The 16269-nt window shown below is 35.7% G+C and overlaps 3 protein-coding genes across 3 annotated transcripts; 1 reads left to right on the plus strand and 2 right to left on the minus strand.

Annotated features, from left to right (window-relative positions):
- Positions 1 to 246: 246 nt before the first annotated feature.
- On the minus strand, positions 247 to 5051 carry LOC113350240 (protein LOW PSII ACCUMULATION 1, chloroplastic-like). The gene is made up of 9 exons (XM_026594355.1): positions 4739 to 5051; positions 3747 to 3850; positions 3483 to 3618; positions 2966 to 3197; positions 2536 to 2693; positions 2214 to 2402; positions 1919 to 2019; positions 983 to 1079; positions 247 to 631 (listed from the first exon to the last, which is right to left on the minus strand). The coding sequence occupies exons 1-9, from the start codon at positions 4940 to 4942 to the stop codon at positions 557 to 559; spliced, it is 1296 nt and encodes a 431-aa protein (XP_026450140.1). The 5' UTR covers positions 4943 to 5051; the 3' UTR covers positions 247 to 556.
- Positions 5052 to 9237: 4186 nt separating this feature from the next.
- LOC113350241 (40S ribosomal protein S21-like) lies at positions 9238 to 10960 on the plus strand. The gene is made up of 4 exons (XM_026594357.1): positions 9238 to 9347; positions 9488 to 9581; positions 9686 to 9818; positions 10613 to 10960. The coding sequence occupies exons 2-4, from the start codon at positions 9532 to 9534 to the stop codon at positions 10676 to 10678; spliced, it is 249 nt and encodes an 82-aa protein (XP_026450142.1). The 5' UTR covers positions 9238 to 9347; positions 9488 to 9531; the 3' UTR covers positions 10679 to 10960.
- A 1477-nt stretch (positions 10961 to 12437) lies between these two features.
- LOC113352591 (desiccation-related protein PCC13-62-like) lies at positions 12438 to 13906 on the minus strand. The gene is made up of 4 exons (XM_026596399.1): positions 13729 to 13906; positions 13278 to 13599; positions 12968 to 13193; positions 12438 to 12889 (listed from the first exon to the last, which is right to left on the minus strand). Exons 1-4 carry the CDS (start codon positions 13904 to 13906, stop codon positions 12503 to 12505), a joined length of 1113 nt encoding a protein of 370 aa, XP_026452184.1. The 3' UTR covers positions 12438 to 12502.
- Between the last annotated feature and the right edge of the window lie 2363 nt (positions 13907 to 16269).

Genomic DNA, 16269 nt, shown 5'->3' on the forward strand with positions numbered 1-16269 from the left:
TACCCAGAAAAACATGAATTAAAAAAGAAGAAGAGGAAGAATAAGATTTGGTTGATTTCATCATATTATCGAATCATCCAGGCACGTCTCAATGGTTAGTGCTAATCATTATCTTTAAGAATTCATTTAGAATAATGATCATCCGGTGCAGCCGGCTTTTAACCGACTCTGGAACGCGTTAGTCCGGGCCCAATTAAATAAATAAATCAGTCGGATACAATCAAAATTGTCTAAATTGGAAGTATCTGATTCAATGTTAATTTCATTTGCATATCATTGAAGTCTAAATTGTCTGAACTCGAAAATCCTAACAACCAATAAACTTGTCTAAAACATCTCACATGTAGTTTTCTCTTCATTTAAATCTGGTCTCAAATTATAAGATAATATGCTAAGAAAGCTAGCAATGTACGGGAAGAAAAAAAAAGACCCCAGTTTACAAAATATAACAACAATTTTACAAGGACATCGAGTCATCGATCTAGTTCCCTAATTCAATGTGTAAGTAATGAAACATAACTTCACTTTTCATCTTTAGAGCTTTTTTGAAATATTTTTATTTTTCAAGCTTGCTAAGTAATGCATCCATTTGAGGCAGTTCATTCACAATTTGTTCCCAATCAGGCATGCCCTGCAAAAACACGTTCAAAATGCGTCATCGGGGTTGTAAGAAGACTCTAAACTAGTAATAAGAGAGTCAACGGTTTAGCGAAACTCAGGGTTTTCATATTGACGACTAAAATCAATTGCAGTGGTGATAGGCATCATCATTGTAGTTCTTTATTGAATGAGGAGGCATTTATGTTATTACACATGTATAAGCCTGCCTCCATATGTGTCTAACTGAACAACTCAATAAGCTTTAACTCTTATTACGACTTAATATTGATTTCCCAGTAGCAAAGGCAGATTTCAAGCTACACTTAGAATATCTACAAACTACAATAACTTCCATAAAGAGATTCTGTGATGATTGACTTACCCTTCCTGATCTTCGAACACGACCATCTAACCGTAATATTATATACACATCTTCACCAGGTGTAACACCTTCAGACTTTTGTTGATCACGAATCCACCTACATGAACACAAAAAAGAATTTGAACGACATTAAATGAAGAGAGCATGCAAGTGCTGAATTCTATGAGCAATTATTATATATATAGTATAAACGTTGTACTGTGTTAATACTAGAAGTAATATTATTTCAGCTCGAGGTTTTGTTCATAGTCATATTATGCCTAACATATGATGTTTATGTAGCTGAATTTCCAACAAAGAAGAACAAAATCATCTCGTTTGTGAAAGCGAATGCTACTAGTATTATCTTGTTTAAGTAAAGACACAATTTAGAGTTATATAGCATTTTTGTACAGGAGAATTACTCAGTGTTTGAGTTCATTGTGTTGAGTCCAGTTTTGGGATTAGATAATCAATCGTGTGGATAATTCTCTGTGTGTAATTCTTTGCAGGTACAGTAGTTCTATAGAACAGAAGGAGGTCGTAGTCGTTTTGGTAAATGCAGATAATACACACACATTCTGCATATTGTAGAACTTTTCAAACTTATGAGTGCTTCACTAATTGCTTCATTTTATGTTTGCATCTTAACTAGTTCTCTTGTTCACTGCTTTTATCCTAGATCCTGAAGTAGTGAGGTTTGGAGCAGTTTGGAGAAACGTAGGGTTTCTCGTTGGCTAATTCATTTCTGCAATACTAACATTTAGATAGCTCAGAACCGTAGCAAAAGATACTGTTTAAGTGTTTAAGATAGGAAAAAGGGTAGGAACCTGAACAATAAGTCAATATACCCTGCGATAGAAGTTTATATTAGATTTTCTTTAGGGAGTACGTAGCAGAAGTATTTCAGTGCACCTTTTTCAAATAAAATGCATAGAGCAAGAAAAAGATAGAAACCTTTCCCATTCAGTGGGCGAGACAACCTCAGCCTTGAACCTGACTTCTGCTTTCAACCGTGACTTGGCAGATATTGACTGAGCTCGACTCTCAAAATCATCCTACAATGAGTTCACCACATGTGAACTTCTCAATAAACAACCATAACTTTTAGATGATTGAGAATGCATGCTTAATAATGGGCAACTCTACGAAAAACATCTACTCTTTCCGATACATTAAGCTGCTATCATGTTTCAGTTGTCACACCAATCCTCTGGTAGAGCCCCGGTGACAATGCACTTTTTATACTTACCCCAATAGAAGGAAGAGATGTAGAAGCCTTTGCAGAACCACCAAAGCCTTTCTTTTCGATTTGCGGCTTTTTACCTTCTCCAAATATGACAGGGACCAAAATCACTCCTCGTTTAAGGAGTTCCATTCTGAAACGTTCGGCCCTTTGAATGGCAAGAGAAACGGTCTCCTTTTTCCCAGCCAGGATAACCTAAAAGCAGTCTTACTTGGAACGTCAATACATACAGGTAACAGAAAGGAGAGCGTGGTGTAATTGAAGTAGTTTACTACTTTGAACTTCAGTAACAACATATTTAAAACTAAGGAAAAGTGCTGATGCTAACCGGCCTAGCGTTGTCTCGCAGCTGCATGAGTTCAACAATCCGACTGGTTGAAAGACGCAAAGGCAATCTTGATAGAGTTTCATCACGAGTTATTTGCGCAAGCTGCTCCTCTTCCTTCTTGCTATCCCATATAAATAATGCCACCAGTATAGCGAAACCTGTAAAGTGCTGATTCAAAAGATCAGTCAAATAAGATTGTTCATTTTCTTAGCATCACCAAGTTTAGCGAAAGTACAATTTAGAATCTTCTTACTCCCAGTATATGTATCATTGAGTAAATAGAAATGATAAAGAATCGGAAACCACATCAAACATGATGAACCAGTTTTTTTCAATTGGGATGTAGATTTTTGTGCTATGACCACATTTTCTCTTTTTAAATTCACAATAGAGAAACTAGTCTTCTAACTAAGAAGCTTTGCGGGACTACCTCCAATATTTATGGCACCATTTCCGGCAGTTTCCAAGAGATCAGGAGCACCATCACCACCTTGAATTGCACGAATAAGCCTAGGTACAGTAAAGAAGGTTGAAATTCCAGCAGCTGCAGCAAAGGCCACGTAAAAGAATTTCCTGACCCCACGAAATGGTGCTTGAACTTCACTGATGAGCTTAAGATCTCTCCTGAAACTATATCCAATGTCCTCCCCACCTAGCCTAGCCTGTAACCAAAATTAAAAAAACATGGAGATCAATATCTAAAATCGGTGAGAATTTCAAGATAAGAATGCAGAATGGTTCCAAACAAGGCATGGTATTTATTTCATGACAAAGCAGATATAGTGTTATGTTACTAAAAACTCTAAAGCCCGTTGTGATCTTAGCTGGTAATTGACCCATTCAGACTGCTTCTAAATTTCATTCAGATTTTCTCCCTTAAAGGAAGTTTTAAGCCAATGAGAGGGTCCTCCGATTTAAGATAACGAATTATACAAAGAAACACGCACCTCTTCTTGCAATTCTTTGAATTCAGGCAAAGCTCTGAAGGATGCCAAATCTGGATCATTGAGAATCGTTCCAAATTTGAGTTCATATTCCCTTAAACAAGTTCTCAAACATTCTGCTGCTTTCTTTCCTTCCCCTCTGCCTCAGAGGAAACATGAACAATAAACAAAGAATTACCCACAGTTGAATGCCGACAAACCAGATTTTTCCGAAGGAATCCAAATGTCACACTGACAATAAAGTACACCAACTTAGCCAAACCTTACCGATACGCATGGCAGCAGGCTTTGTTATATAGTGCAGCTTGACATTCTATTGGGGTTGGATCTAAAGTAAGTGCTGTCTCAAACTGAGAAAGGGCGTCCTTTACCTGCAAGATCCATTTAACTTGTCAATATGTGTAAGTTCTCTTTTATAATCATATAATCGTAATCAACTGTTAATTAAGAAGTATTAAAACATTAAGTGTATAAAGAACCCAATGAAAGGCACGTGAATGCTTTACTTGAAAAAGTTGCAACATGAACTAATAAAATTTAGTCTTGGAATGACATTTAACGGGCCAAAATTCAAGCCACCGTTGAGGATCAACTGGATTTCTAGTTACAGAAGATCAACTTCTGCATTCAAAAGAAAATAGACTCTTCTTCTTGAAGAATAACAAGTAAACACAGAGATGAGATATCCAATTGGGAGTTCATTAAACTATACAAATATAAGCTGCATCCTGATACCATGCGTCCCATTCACTAACACCTATTCAGTAAATGACCAAACCCTTGGCTTCCTTCACTGAAGAAGTATGAAGCTAGCATTAAATCACAATTTGCAAACAATATAGTTTTTTGCACACCTTCATAAACAAATGAAATCTAGTACACGGTGTGAAGTTCTTGGGGAAAGCTGAGCAGCTACAAGTGGAGACCAGAATTATGATATTATTGAGTAATTGTTTCAAGATAATATATGTTAGGCTTTAAAACACTCATAAACATTCCAACAAACTACTGTAGAAACTCCAGTAGATTCTACCCTTTACCCAAAATACAGCACCATCAAATACCCAAATCATCAATGGTGTTCATTTGAAAAATATTGCTGAATTGTAAGATAATGTCAATCTAACCATGTGAGTCGTCGGATCCTACCTGATCATGCTTGAAATTGACACTTCAAAACACAACTGAACTAAAAATTGTTCAATGCTCATAACATAAAACTGAACTAAGAAGTGAAAAAACTAGTTTAGGTTACTTACTCTTCCTTTAGAAAAGAGAGATAGACCCAAGTTAACACAAGACTCTGCAGTGTTTGTTGATGTCGTCTCAGAAGATGAACAAGAAATCAATCTAACTTTACTAATCTTTATGGGTTTCAAATAGTTCCTTTGAGGAACCCATGAATTACGTTTTGAAAATTTGAACAAATGCTGCTGCAGTGCAAGAGCAGCCATTATTGCCATTAATTAACACTCCGAATTCAAGTTATCCAATTCAAATGGATGTTCTTTTTTCCCTTCTGCAGGCTCAATGCCACGTGGCATAGCCACAGTCAATCCTCGTTGCGGAAAAAACTATGTTCACCTTCTTTTATGTATGTGACTAGTGTTGCACCCGTGCGTTGCACGGGCTCAGGTTGGCTATCCTAAGTTACTGTATCAACCATATTCCCAATCGATAGCAGTAGAAGTAGTAATACCCCAAACATCGGAATACTGACAAAAAAGAACAGAGAACAAATTTCCAAAAAAATAAAACACACATACAACAAATCAAAGTAGCGACTCTTAGAGCTTCGAGATTCATGTTGACTTATCGCAACCATATACAGTTAATATGCTCAAGTTATCTTTCCCCTCATCAACTTTCCAATTCATCTACCATCCAAATATGTCTCATTGAGGAAAAACGACAAGCGTATGGTAAACCCTTCTTCTTCAAAACTTCCATGTGCTCTATGAACCTAACTCAAGTATTGCTCCAGCCATCATCGCAGTCACAAGCATTTCTCATTCTTTTTATGAAATTTGTTATGCTAGACCTCCTCTTCAGGGTCTGAAAACAAACGATTTAGGTCTTTCAATGGCAACGGCAAGATGGCATTTAAATTGTCCAATCTCAACGATCCAGCAAAGCACTTCCTTAGTTTTGCAATGTTATCCTTGACCTCCATGAACCTGCTCACAAAAAAGAGTTATTGAGGGATCTTTGAACTGTCCCTTGATTGCACGGACTGCAGAGGTAAGAAAAATATATAGCAAAATGGATAGCCTAGAGATGCCACTATTGATTCCAGCAATTCCAGTAAGCAGCAACTTGAAGAACTAATGCATGAACTGAAATACATTTAACTCCATAATAAGTTAAGAAATAACATCTGAACCTATTTTACTTTTAACTCTACCTTACTTAATCTATCAAATTATCAGAAACTTAATTTCAATTTATTTATTTCGTTTATTATATAAATACATTCCCTATATCAGAGTGCGGAGTCATGCGAGTTATCCAATTACCTGATAACAACGACATCATCCTATGTAGGTGACTGAAATCACAATCCTAGCAGTAGTAATTTTACTAATTTTTTGTAATCAATAAATATGGGAATTATTGGTTCCCTTTCTCAATGCCTAAGGAAATTCGAGACTAAAGCGAGTTACCTCAAAGCTTCTCTCAAACCTACTTGGCAGAAGGAAGAAAACACATTCGGTGTATAGTTTCTTGCGGACCATACATGATAATAACTATGGCATCCAATTCCAAATAATAACAAAGAACTGAAAAATGAAACAAACTATCACCATCTAACCCAAGTTTTTGTGTTGGATACTCATAATTTTCCACGTTAAACTACAAATGCACCTCTTGATTTCTAATGGGTGTTTGTAGTGTAAATATTTGATTTGCAGGCATTAGTTCGTGATGAATCGCATACTTTTTCAGTTTACAATGTCACATTGAAGATCATGCAATATTCAGTTACTGCTAGATATTTTTATCATTGTTGGGGGAAGACTTAATTATCAAAGTTATGCAATCATACCTTGTAGACGGGTCCAAGTCCACCATTTCCAGGCAAGTTCGCATGATTAAAATTCTTCTAGCCTTTCTTAAAGTCCGGAAATCAAAATAACTTATCCTTCTAAGATTACCATTGATGTACTCAGGTGCAGCTACAAATCAATATTCAATAATTATTTCTTTAAAATAAAAACATTACATCTACATATAATTTACTTAGCAATTTTTTCCCATTCCGGAGAACATTAGATACCCCTACCCATTTTCCATTTACTTTGTGAAATTATCTCCTTAAACTCCATACGCTTAGCAAATTTCTAAAACAACATTAATAAGATCAAACAAATGAAAAGTAATATTAAGCCTCCCAAAAGAATGTTAAACAATCAAAATATGCATGTAGCTAGGGTTGCAAAGGAATCGAGAAGATAACTATTTAATCTTGTTATTGTGATATTTTTGTGATATTTTAGGCCTGTGTTTTCTGTAGAGACACACTATTTTCATAAATGAAATCTAAATATCACTACTGACATATCAGCAACTTTGAAATGACATCGTAAATCGATATTAGAGGATCTGAATTCATAAAATCATGAACTACTGAACTCTATGTCGAGAAAACTTACATAAGATTTGATTGAGAAAATTGGTATGCAGCATGACCATTTCCTTCCCTAGCGTGGTAACTGGTAGGTTGCTCCATGCTGTATAAAATGTAGAGGCACCCCACGTCGATTGGCGAAACCTTATCATTTTGTGCTGAATCAGACCCAGTTGAAAATAACGTAATTAACAAAGCATATCTGTAATTTGGTTCTACTGTTATATTTGTAATTCAATTGTGGATACTATACAAATCGTAACTCTAGCAGTCGACAACCTCCCGCACCAACAACCTCATTTTCACCTGGATCACAGAGACATGGGTGATGTGAAGCTCCAACCACTCTCTCGTGCATTGAACTGTTGTTGAGTGTCTGTAGAAGCGCAAGAGTACTGGAATTACAACCAAATCTATGGACAATGTATTCTTTTCTCGATCTGTTTTAGGACATGAACAACATCAAACGCGCAGAACTCATCGACAATTCCGAACACTTGCAATATATTACAGTTGTTTTATGGACTCTGTTAAGTCATGAACCAGAATATGCATTGCGAGTCACTGGAGTGAGTATGAGCATATGAATTGGTAAAACTAATAGGAATGTTTGCTACATAATGCTATAGTGTAATGTGACTGTGCGTGTCATGTAGAGTCGTGTCCATTGAGCGTGTGCTATGCACGTATGAGGTATAAAAGTGCTAGAGTTGAGAGACATATTCTGTTGAGCTATATAAACTCAGTCTGTCATGTAAACAGATTATCTTTTCTATTAATCAATTGATTATATATCGTCTGCAATGTAGTACCAAAATACATAAACTCAAGCAGCAGCACAACGCGTCTACCTTCTAAGTTTCCTAAAGATTTTCAGGGAAAAACTTAATCTTTTCTGAATCTATTGGGTAAAACTTGATCAAAAAATCTGTAAGGAGTGTCAAAATTTAGTTGCTAATACTCTAATCCAGCCACAGAAGTTAGTAAAGATCACTCCATCTTTAATCCTAAAATTTTGAGCTGTATAAAATCGAAAGGGTGCTTTACAAAAACAATATCTATAATATTAGGACATGGTTTGGTTGCACAAAAATTCGACAGCGTAGCAATTAGTACCACTTTATCCAGCGCATAGATATCAAATAGGATGTCCATTAAAATACTTGCATGATATCCAGAAATCATGTACACTCACTTATTTGAGATTTATCCAAATTTTAGATTTTTACATCTCAAGATTAAGCTTGAAATTATACAAAGAAACTAAACTGAAATATAATTCGATAATATTAGGACATGGTTTGGTTGCACAAAAATTCGACAACGTCGCAATGAGTACCACTTTATCCAGTGCATAGATATCAAATAGGATGTCCATTAAAATACTTTCATGCTATTCAACATTCACTTATTTGAGATTTATCCACATTTTAGATTTTTACATCTCAAGATTAAGCTTGAAATTATCCAAACAAAGAAACAAAACTGAAATATAATTCGATAAGCGACGACTTACCTCTCACTTACTTCAAATCAATTCTCATCTTCACCAAATGAATATGGAAGACAACATCTTAACCACCCCAAATTTGATTCACGACACAATATCAAATTGAAATACACACTTCAAAAATATGTCGTCAGAATGTTCCAGAAAAGGCAAGAGATGAAAATACAACAAACTTAACAATCCCAAAGTAAATTGACAACCAACTAAGATGATGAAGAGGGTACCTTGAGATATCAACCGAAATATCTGAAAACTAATATATTTTGATAGGGTACTAAAAAGAATGCAAAAACAGGTTTAGATACCAACCTTCAGATGTGAAATACAACACGAAGAAGATAAAACGAAGGAGAATAAGCAGAAGAAAATCGGCTGAGGGGGGAAGGGATGAGAAGAAAATTAGGGTTATGTTATTTTTGGTACGGGAACGGTGAGTAATTTTCACCCCAAATATATGTGTTTCGAACGAAAAATTAGCAAAATCCTCAATTTTTATTGGTAGGGGGCCAGGAGCTCTAGAATTCAAGCTTTTGGCCTAACTTCCATTCTGGAGCAAGCATTTTCCACTCAAATTATATATAAAATTGTTCACTTCCTTTGTGAGGGTCTTTTAAGTCATTAACAAAACTAGTCTACTTATTAGGGTTTTTCTTTTTCTCCGTCATTTTATAAACCCAAAGAGATTTTCTTCTGCGAAAAAGTTTCTCTCGGCGGACCTCAAGTTTCTCTGGTAAGGACTCTAAATCTAACGTTTCTCTATTAATATTTCATGGATTTATAGGGTTGATTCTATGATATTCCGGTAACTATGTTTACTTAAGCTCAAAATCTAGGGTTTCTGTGAACTAATTCGTTTTCACTGTGTTTCAGTTTACCTGTTGATTTTGTTTCGGATCCATTACCAACTTGCCAAGATGATGAACGAAGAAGGACAGAATATGGATCTTTACATCCCTAGGAAATGGTAAAATCTAGTTATCTGTTTGTTTTGTGTTTGTAGTTTTTCAATTTTAGGTTAAAATCAAGTCATGAGTTTGAGTTAATATATGCTTGTTTTTTGAATTGTAGTTCTGCAACAAATAGGATTATTACCGCAAAAGATCATGCTTCTGTTCAGCTCAATATTGGACATCTTAATGAGAGTGGCATTTACACTAACCAATTCAGCACCTTTGCACTCTCTGGTTTCGTCCGAGCTCAGGTTACTATTCTTACTTATTTTTGTTATATAGCATTTAGTTTGACTGAAACATTTAGTGTTTGTGTTCTCGATTGAGTCCTGATGCTAGTGTTTTCTTTTTGAATGGCTGTTGGATTAGTGTAACACAGACAATGGCTGGTTTGGAAGTTGCGATTAGAAAAGTTAGAGCTGTTTGGTTTCTCTGAACTCCTGGCTGTTAATTTGTCGTTAAAGAAACAATTTACTTTAATCTTATATACAAATGGTACTTGGTAGTTAGGGATGAGGGTACAAGGTTATCAACATGTAGTTTTGCTTGCCTGTATAGATAACTACGAGAGTAAATAAAATGTAGGTCTCCCTGCCTAATTAGTTGATAGTTGAGCTATATAGAAATTAGAACGAAGTAGCTGGAATTAAGAAGCTCTTGAAATAGTTAATGAGGGAAAGCAGGGGTGCCATGCATTGGAGATGTTCTTAAATTCATTGCACTTTGTAAGAGTTGTCTGCATAAGAAGTTATGTTGATTGAGTTTCAAATATCTGTTGATCTATCAACAGTCATTGCTTATTGATTCTATCTTTTTTGATTTTCTTTAAGTTGGAAGAGTTACATTATTATTGCTCAAGATACTGTGTTCTCAGTTTAGTGTATGTCATAGTTTGCGGACCTTCTGGATGTAGCTTTGCTTGTGTTCAACAAGAAACCTGCTGACTGGTTTTGTTGATGAATATGGTAGTTTTTCAAATACAAAACAATAGTTCAATCATATTTAAGATGTTTAGCTAAGAAAATAAGCTTCTGGAATTCTGCAGGGAGATGCAGATAGTGCAGTAGACCGTCTTTGGCAAAAGAAGAAAGTTGAAGAGAAGCAGCAGTAACCAGTTTCAAACGTCACTTGGGATATCTATGATGAGGGTGTTGTCTTTGGGAGAAGGCTCTTTGTTTCTTTTTCTTATTAAGGTCAACGCCATAATTTGTTAGCGGTTTATTTAGGAGTAGATTTCAATCAGCAAAACGACCCTGGAGGATTTTGTTATACGTTCTTCATTTGTGTTTTAAAACAAATGCGCTTACATTTTGTCTGTTATAACAGTTTCTACATCGGATAATTAGGCTTCTTTGATATATTCATTATGTTACGATTTAATGTTCTGTTAGAACTTCAAAAGCAGTTTTTTTGGTTCAAGTAGCATTTCGTACCAGTTTGATTTTGAGAGGAAAAAGATTTAGAACAGATTTCTTTCAAAATGCTACCAAATCTGCAAAAGAGAAGCATGATATAAAACTTAATGCTTGATGTGAATAAAAGAAAATGTTGGTTAGCAAAATTTTCCCTGTGAGCAAGTGAGCAGCTTCAAGTTTTCCACATAAGTGGCGAGGCATCTTTGAGGATGTCAGTTTCTTAACCACATAATGTCTCATGTCCGCTTCAGTGCAGGAGTGAAGTAATAGTGTTTTCCAAGTTTAGTACTCCATTTTGTACCTCCATTTATAGCTGGTAACTTTAACATTATCCATTTTTTCCCTCTCAAGTAATTTGCTAATTGTCCTTGGAGTTGACCTACAGAAAAATCCTTGTATGGTCATATGCCTCTTGTTGAATGAATAAGATAATCTTGCTCAGTTTTAACCAACTTGACACAACATCATCTTCCTGTATCCAGAGATTTCCTTATAAGGAGGGTATATGTTGGTATAAGCCTGTTGAAAAGCTTGATAATACTACCAGTAGGTACTTTCTGTACATTTTAAGTAACAGAACAAATTAGTTCTATTTTTCGGTATTTAAAAGTTTGATATCATGCTTCTATTTTTCGGTATTCAAAAAGGGCTTGCGGCGCAGCTTGTTGCTTGCTTGCCTGCGATGTGAGAACTCTTCTTTTGTTTTTGTTTAATTGATCAACTCAAACATCGAAGTTTGATGATTTCACTCGAGCTACTTTTTGAGAAAGACTGAAAATTTTATGTAAAACTAATAGTGGAGGAAATGTGAAGACTTGCAAGCTTCTGAATGAAGCCATGAGTGATAATGTTGACCAAACATGAAGCACAATCCATACCTCGCTTAACAATAACGGCGTTCTAGTGGGTTCAGTTGAAGTGATTCTGGAATACTGGTTGGAATGGAAGGGAAATAAAATGTCTAATTTTGATTACCAACAGATGAGAAATCCCATACCTGAATCAATGCCAAAAGAGGCAGATACTCTCAAGAGAGAAGATGGGAAATTAAGGTTGGTGGAACTCTGGGGAAAGAAACACACCATCATCAATACCTGAATGCTTGTGTGATGATAGGACAAGTATTAAATATCCCTCTTATAACAAAGAAACACACCATCTCAGTTTAGAAGGAGATGGTGCTGTTTGCGTACCAGAGGCCGATCATCTAGCCATCCAAGATGGTGTGAATTTGCAGCCTTTTTATGCTATAATTTCACATACAATGGCATCATATCCGTCCACAATGCTGCTTTTTTTTTTCCTTCCATGCATAATCTATTATTCAGGTATTATCTTTGCTTTGATAATCCAATTCTATAAAGATTTATGGTTTTATTTGTGTTTCGATAAAATAAAAATATACCTAAATATCCCTTACTCCAAAGTTTAACACGAATATTCAACCATATATTAATATTATTCGATGATTATAGTATGGAGCTACAACATTATTCAACAGAATCCCGGCACAAAGCACTTTAATAATAAGGTGGTGGAACTAGAAGCTGTCTTGCAATCTTTCCATCTCCTCCGTTCGGGAGGAACCCACCAGGAACATGTTCATTTCCAGTTCCATATACAATTCTCAAAATTTCAGCCGGTGTTCGGCCATAAGATTTAGAATCAGACATTGCTGATAAGACATTGCTGGTTGTTAGATTCTCCGCTCCTAGGTTCGTTGGTACAATGACGCCTTCATCTTTGATTCCGCACCTCCCCAAATTATTCCTCAGCTTTGAAATTTGTGTTGTGAATTCGGCGACAGTGTAGTTGTATGTGTGCACTAGTTCTTGGCTCCTCTCGTATAGGTACATCCTTATGACCGCGTCTTGGCCTGATTCAACCCCTAACAAACCTCCTAGTAACTGCAGTAACACCCATGGTCACATCAAGAGCAAGTGAACCCTGACAATAAGTAATGCTTGTAATATTCAGATTCTTACCCTTTTAATTTTGTACCCGTTGAGGAATGGATTCATACCGGCATAGCCGGTGAGTCCAACGTATGGAATTAGGTATGAACTCAACATGTAATTGACGCTGTTTGCATATGGATCAAATGGAGGCTCCAAATGGTGCCCGAATGCATTGTCCATAATGGCTGCAAAATTAGACGCGCTTAAATCCAACAACGGCCGTGGATATCCACCAACTGTTGACTTAATAACCCTGAATTTGTACAAGAAAAACAGGTATAAGATTCATTTGTCAACACAAGGAAATACTGAAGGAAAAAAGAAAGTATATATATACCTTAGATGACCAACTTCCTGATATCCAAACTCCTCGACAATACGTTTTGCAAGATCATCAAGGTTAGCTTTCTTGGCTCCCTTGGGTGGTGGTCCACCCATGGCTAATTCTTGCGCAACCTGATCAAGACCATAGCCCAAGGCTCCAAATAAAAAGTAATCAGCTTCTAAGTATTCTAGATTCAATGCAAATTGCAAAAAATGAATGTCTTCAGCGTAAACTGCAACAGCATCTGGAGGAAAAACTGGTCCACAAGTTGGAGGCGGGTTTGATACACCAAGAGGTACAAAGTTCAAGCTCGAAAGTAGGAGCAAGAAGAAAGCTGAGAGAAAGGAATTTGAGATTATAGTAGTCATGTTTAAAGAGAATGAAGTAGTGGAATGATAATTTAGTAAGTAAACTCATTTTCCTAATGAGCCTATTTATAGTGATCAAAGTTGTTATCACTTACCACTTGCTTCTTTGGGTTGTTGATAATACTCTGTTAAATTCCTACCAATATAAAGATCATTTTGATATCTTTCAAGATCATTAATTTTCTTATCTTTAAATGGGTTTCCAAGATTTAGTTTTATCCTAAAACCAAGCCATGCAAATTCTCCAAAAATGAATTCAAAATTTTGAACCATTCTAGTCAATTCGAACCCTGTATTAAATTCTGGATACCTCGTGTCGTAAGTGTACGATGACACAAAGTTTATATGATTCGTACCATGGACGTGTTTACTGCCTTGAGCTTACTTAGGTAAAAATATAGTTCCAGAAGCTTTGCCGATCCATACCACCATAAATTCAGTGGTTATCGTCACGGATATTACGATACAGATACAATGATGCATCACCGTAACAACTTTGACAAAATTATGGATTTAGGCATAGTCACAGTGCCGTATTACAATAGAGTTAGTGCTGCATTAATGTAGAAAGCTAGATTCACACAAGCATGCTAGATATTACCATATAATATTAGTATCCCAAGATGTTTTGATCAAAATAACACAATAGTATATTGCAATTGAATAGTGGGAATATGATAGTTGATACATGGATTTAGTCACTTACTGTTACTTTATTACCAGTCGCTATGACACACAAGTCCATATCAAGATGCTAGGATTTGCACTCGTCCATCCAAAAGAGACTACCAAGTACCAAGGTTTGGGAAACGAGCCATTTCTTCCGAGAAAACCGCCGTTAAAACGTAGCGTGTCTCGTTATTTCCATCTGTTATAACCATTGTCACATCCTGTTGTAACCCTTTTTTTAAAATTGCATTTACATTTTTTTATTCTAAATAATATTTTAACGTGAATTTTTTAACCAATTTTTCCGTTTTTAGGTCCATTATGACCGTTTTAAAAATAAAATAAAATATAAGAATATCTTCTTACATAAATAATATTAAAAATAAAAACGGGTACCTAACTCAGCATGTCATTCCCATTCCCCAAAATTTCATATGTTGTAAGTTGTAACCTTTTTCTAAAATTGCATTTATATTTTTCTATTCTAAATAATTTTTTAACGTGAGTTTTTTAACCATTTTTAGGTCCGCTATGACCGTTTTTTAGAAAAAAATATAATAATATCTTCTTATATAAATAATATTAAAAATAAAAACGGGTACCTAGCTCAGCTGGTCATCCCTGTTCCTCAAAGTTTCATGCGTTCCAGGAGGTCCCAGGGTCGAGCCCCCAATGGCATGATATTGCAGAAACAGAAATTAACATGGAAGCTAGAATTAGTTTGCTCCCCTTGTGACACAATCTCACCCACCCCCCCCCCCCCCCCCCCCCCCACACCACCACCACCACCATCCGCTTCGGCTCAATTGGCTAGGTTACTCATGAGGCTCGCTGCTAGGCTAGCACAACAACCTGTTTAATTAATGTAGTAGTATGTTGTTGGAGCTTAGCTTGTTAGGATTCCGACTAGTTAATGTAATACTCTTTATCCAATAATAAAATCCTTTTAAAGAATAAAATACAAAAACGTTGTAACAACATTATTAGATCCGTTATAATTGTTTTCAAGTGCATTATAACCGTTAGTTAGTAATTTCATATCATAATTCTTTTTCATTTCCTAATAAACCGTCGATATTTTAAAATAACATATAAAAAACAAATTTTCCCCCAAATAATGCGTTTTTGTCTGAAACGTGCTCACACCCTTCAAAAAGCGTCATAACGGTCAAGCTCGGTTACCGTGACCTGAGCCGTGACCTTTATCAAACCTTGGCTAGTATAGTATAACCTCTTTGTAAAAATGCTCCATGTGAGAATAAAAAATTGTAGTAGAAACTATCATTTATTCCTAGTAATTAATGATAGAGTGAGTTTGGTCCAGTTGACCTAGTCAACTTTCTGTTTGGTCCTTTTATAAACTATATATTACTGTTCGGTCTTAAAAATTATTTTTTGGTCATAGGGTGGACAATACCCACACAGGATGACGTCATGAATGATGTAATTGCCTTTTGATAGTGGTAGAAATACCCTTTAGGGACCATATATATACTCAATCATTTTTATTTTTGTTTTCTCTCTCTTCATGTTTCTATATCTACTTTCTCTCTGTTTTCTTCTTCTTTTTGTTGATGAAGAAACAACGATGGTGATGATGATGAAGACGACTGATTTTGAAGATTGATTTTCATATCTATAAAGATTGATTTGAAGATTATTAGATCGATTTTGCTGCTGTTGAAGACGATGAAGATTTGTGTATTTTTTCTTCTCTGCTGTTGTTGCTACTGTTGAAGATGATGGCGACGATGAAGATGATGAAGATTTAGCCTGGAGAGGCGATTTCTTGACTTCAGTCCAGCGATTTTGACTTCCCTAGGGTTTGGATTTTTTCATTCGAGAACTCGATTCAGGATGAAAGGATATTAGTTTGTTAGGGTTTTTATGACTCACTGCAATGGGTAATCTCTATTTCCCCGATTGTTTGTGTGTTTCTCCCTTTTAAGCTTGGTTTTCAATTTCAA

Source organism: Papaver somniferum, chromosome 2, assembly GCF_003573695.1.
Source record: "Papaver somniferum cultivar HN1 chromosome 2, ASM357369v1, whole genome shotgun sequence".
Classification (NCBI taxonomy): domain Eukaryota; kingdom Viridiplantae; phylum Streptophyta; class Magnoliopsida; order Ranunculales; family Papaveraceae; genus Papaver; species Papaver somniferum.

What these genes read in the sequence shown, in the direction of transcription:
- LOC113350240 (XM_026594355.1), bottom strand. Translation starts at nt 4,942, where the DNA reads ATGGCAATAATGGCTGCTCTTGCACTGCAGCAGCATTTGTTCAAATTT. An exon ending in GCCTGCTGCCATGCGTATCG is followed by an intron (nt 3,619 to 3,746) that starts GTAAGGTTTGGC and finishes CCTCTGAGGCAG; the next exon opens with AGGGGAAGGAAAGAAAGCAG. An exon ending in TCGCCCACTGAATGGGAAAG is followed by an intron (nt 1,080 to 1,918) that starts GTTTCTATCTTT and finishes GTGTTCATGTAG; the next exon opens with GTGGATTCGTGATCAACAAA.
- LOC113350241 (XM_026594357.1), top strand. Translation starts at nt 9,532, where the DNA reads ATGATGAACGAAGAAGGACAGAATATGGATCTTTACATCCCTAGGAAA. An exon ending in CTTTACATCCCTAGGAAATG is followed by an intron (nt 9,582 to 9,685) that starts GTAAAATCTAGT and finishes TTTGAATTGTAG; the next exon opens with TTCTGCAACAAATAGGATTA. An exon ending in CTGGTTTCGTCCGAGCTCAG is followed by an intron (nt 9,819 to 10,612) that starts GTTACTATTCTT and finishes GGAATTCTGCAG; the next exon opens with GGAGATGCAGATAGTGCAGT.
- LOC113352591 (XM_026596399.1), bottom strand. Translation starts at nt 13,906, where the DNA reads ATGGTTCAAAATTTTGAATTCATTTTTGGAGAATTTGCATGGCTTGGT. An exon ending in CAGGAAGTTGGTCATCTAAG is followed by an intron (nt 13,194 to 13,277) that starts GTATATATATAC and finishes GTACAAATTCAG; the next exon opens with GGTTATTAAGTCAACAGTTG. An exon ending in ACGGGTACAAAATTAAAAGG is followed by an intron (nt 12,890 to 12,967) that starts GTAAGAATCTGA and finishes GTGTTACTGCAG; the next exon opens with TTACTAGGAGGTTTGTTAGG.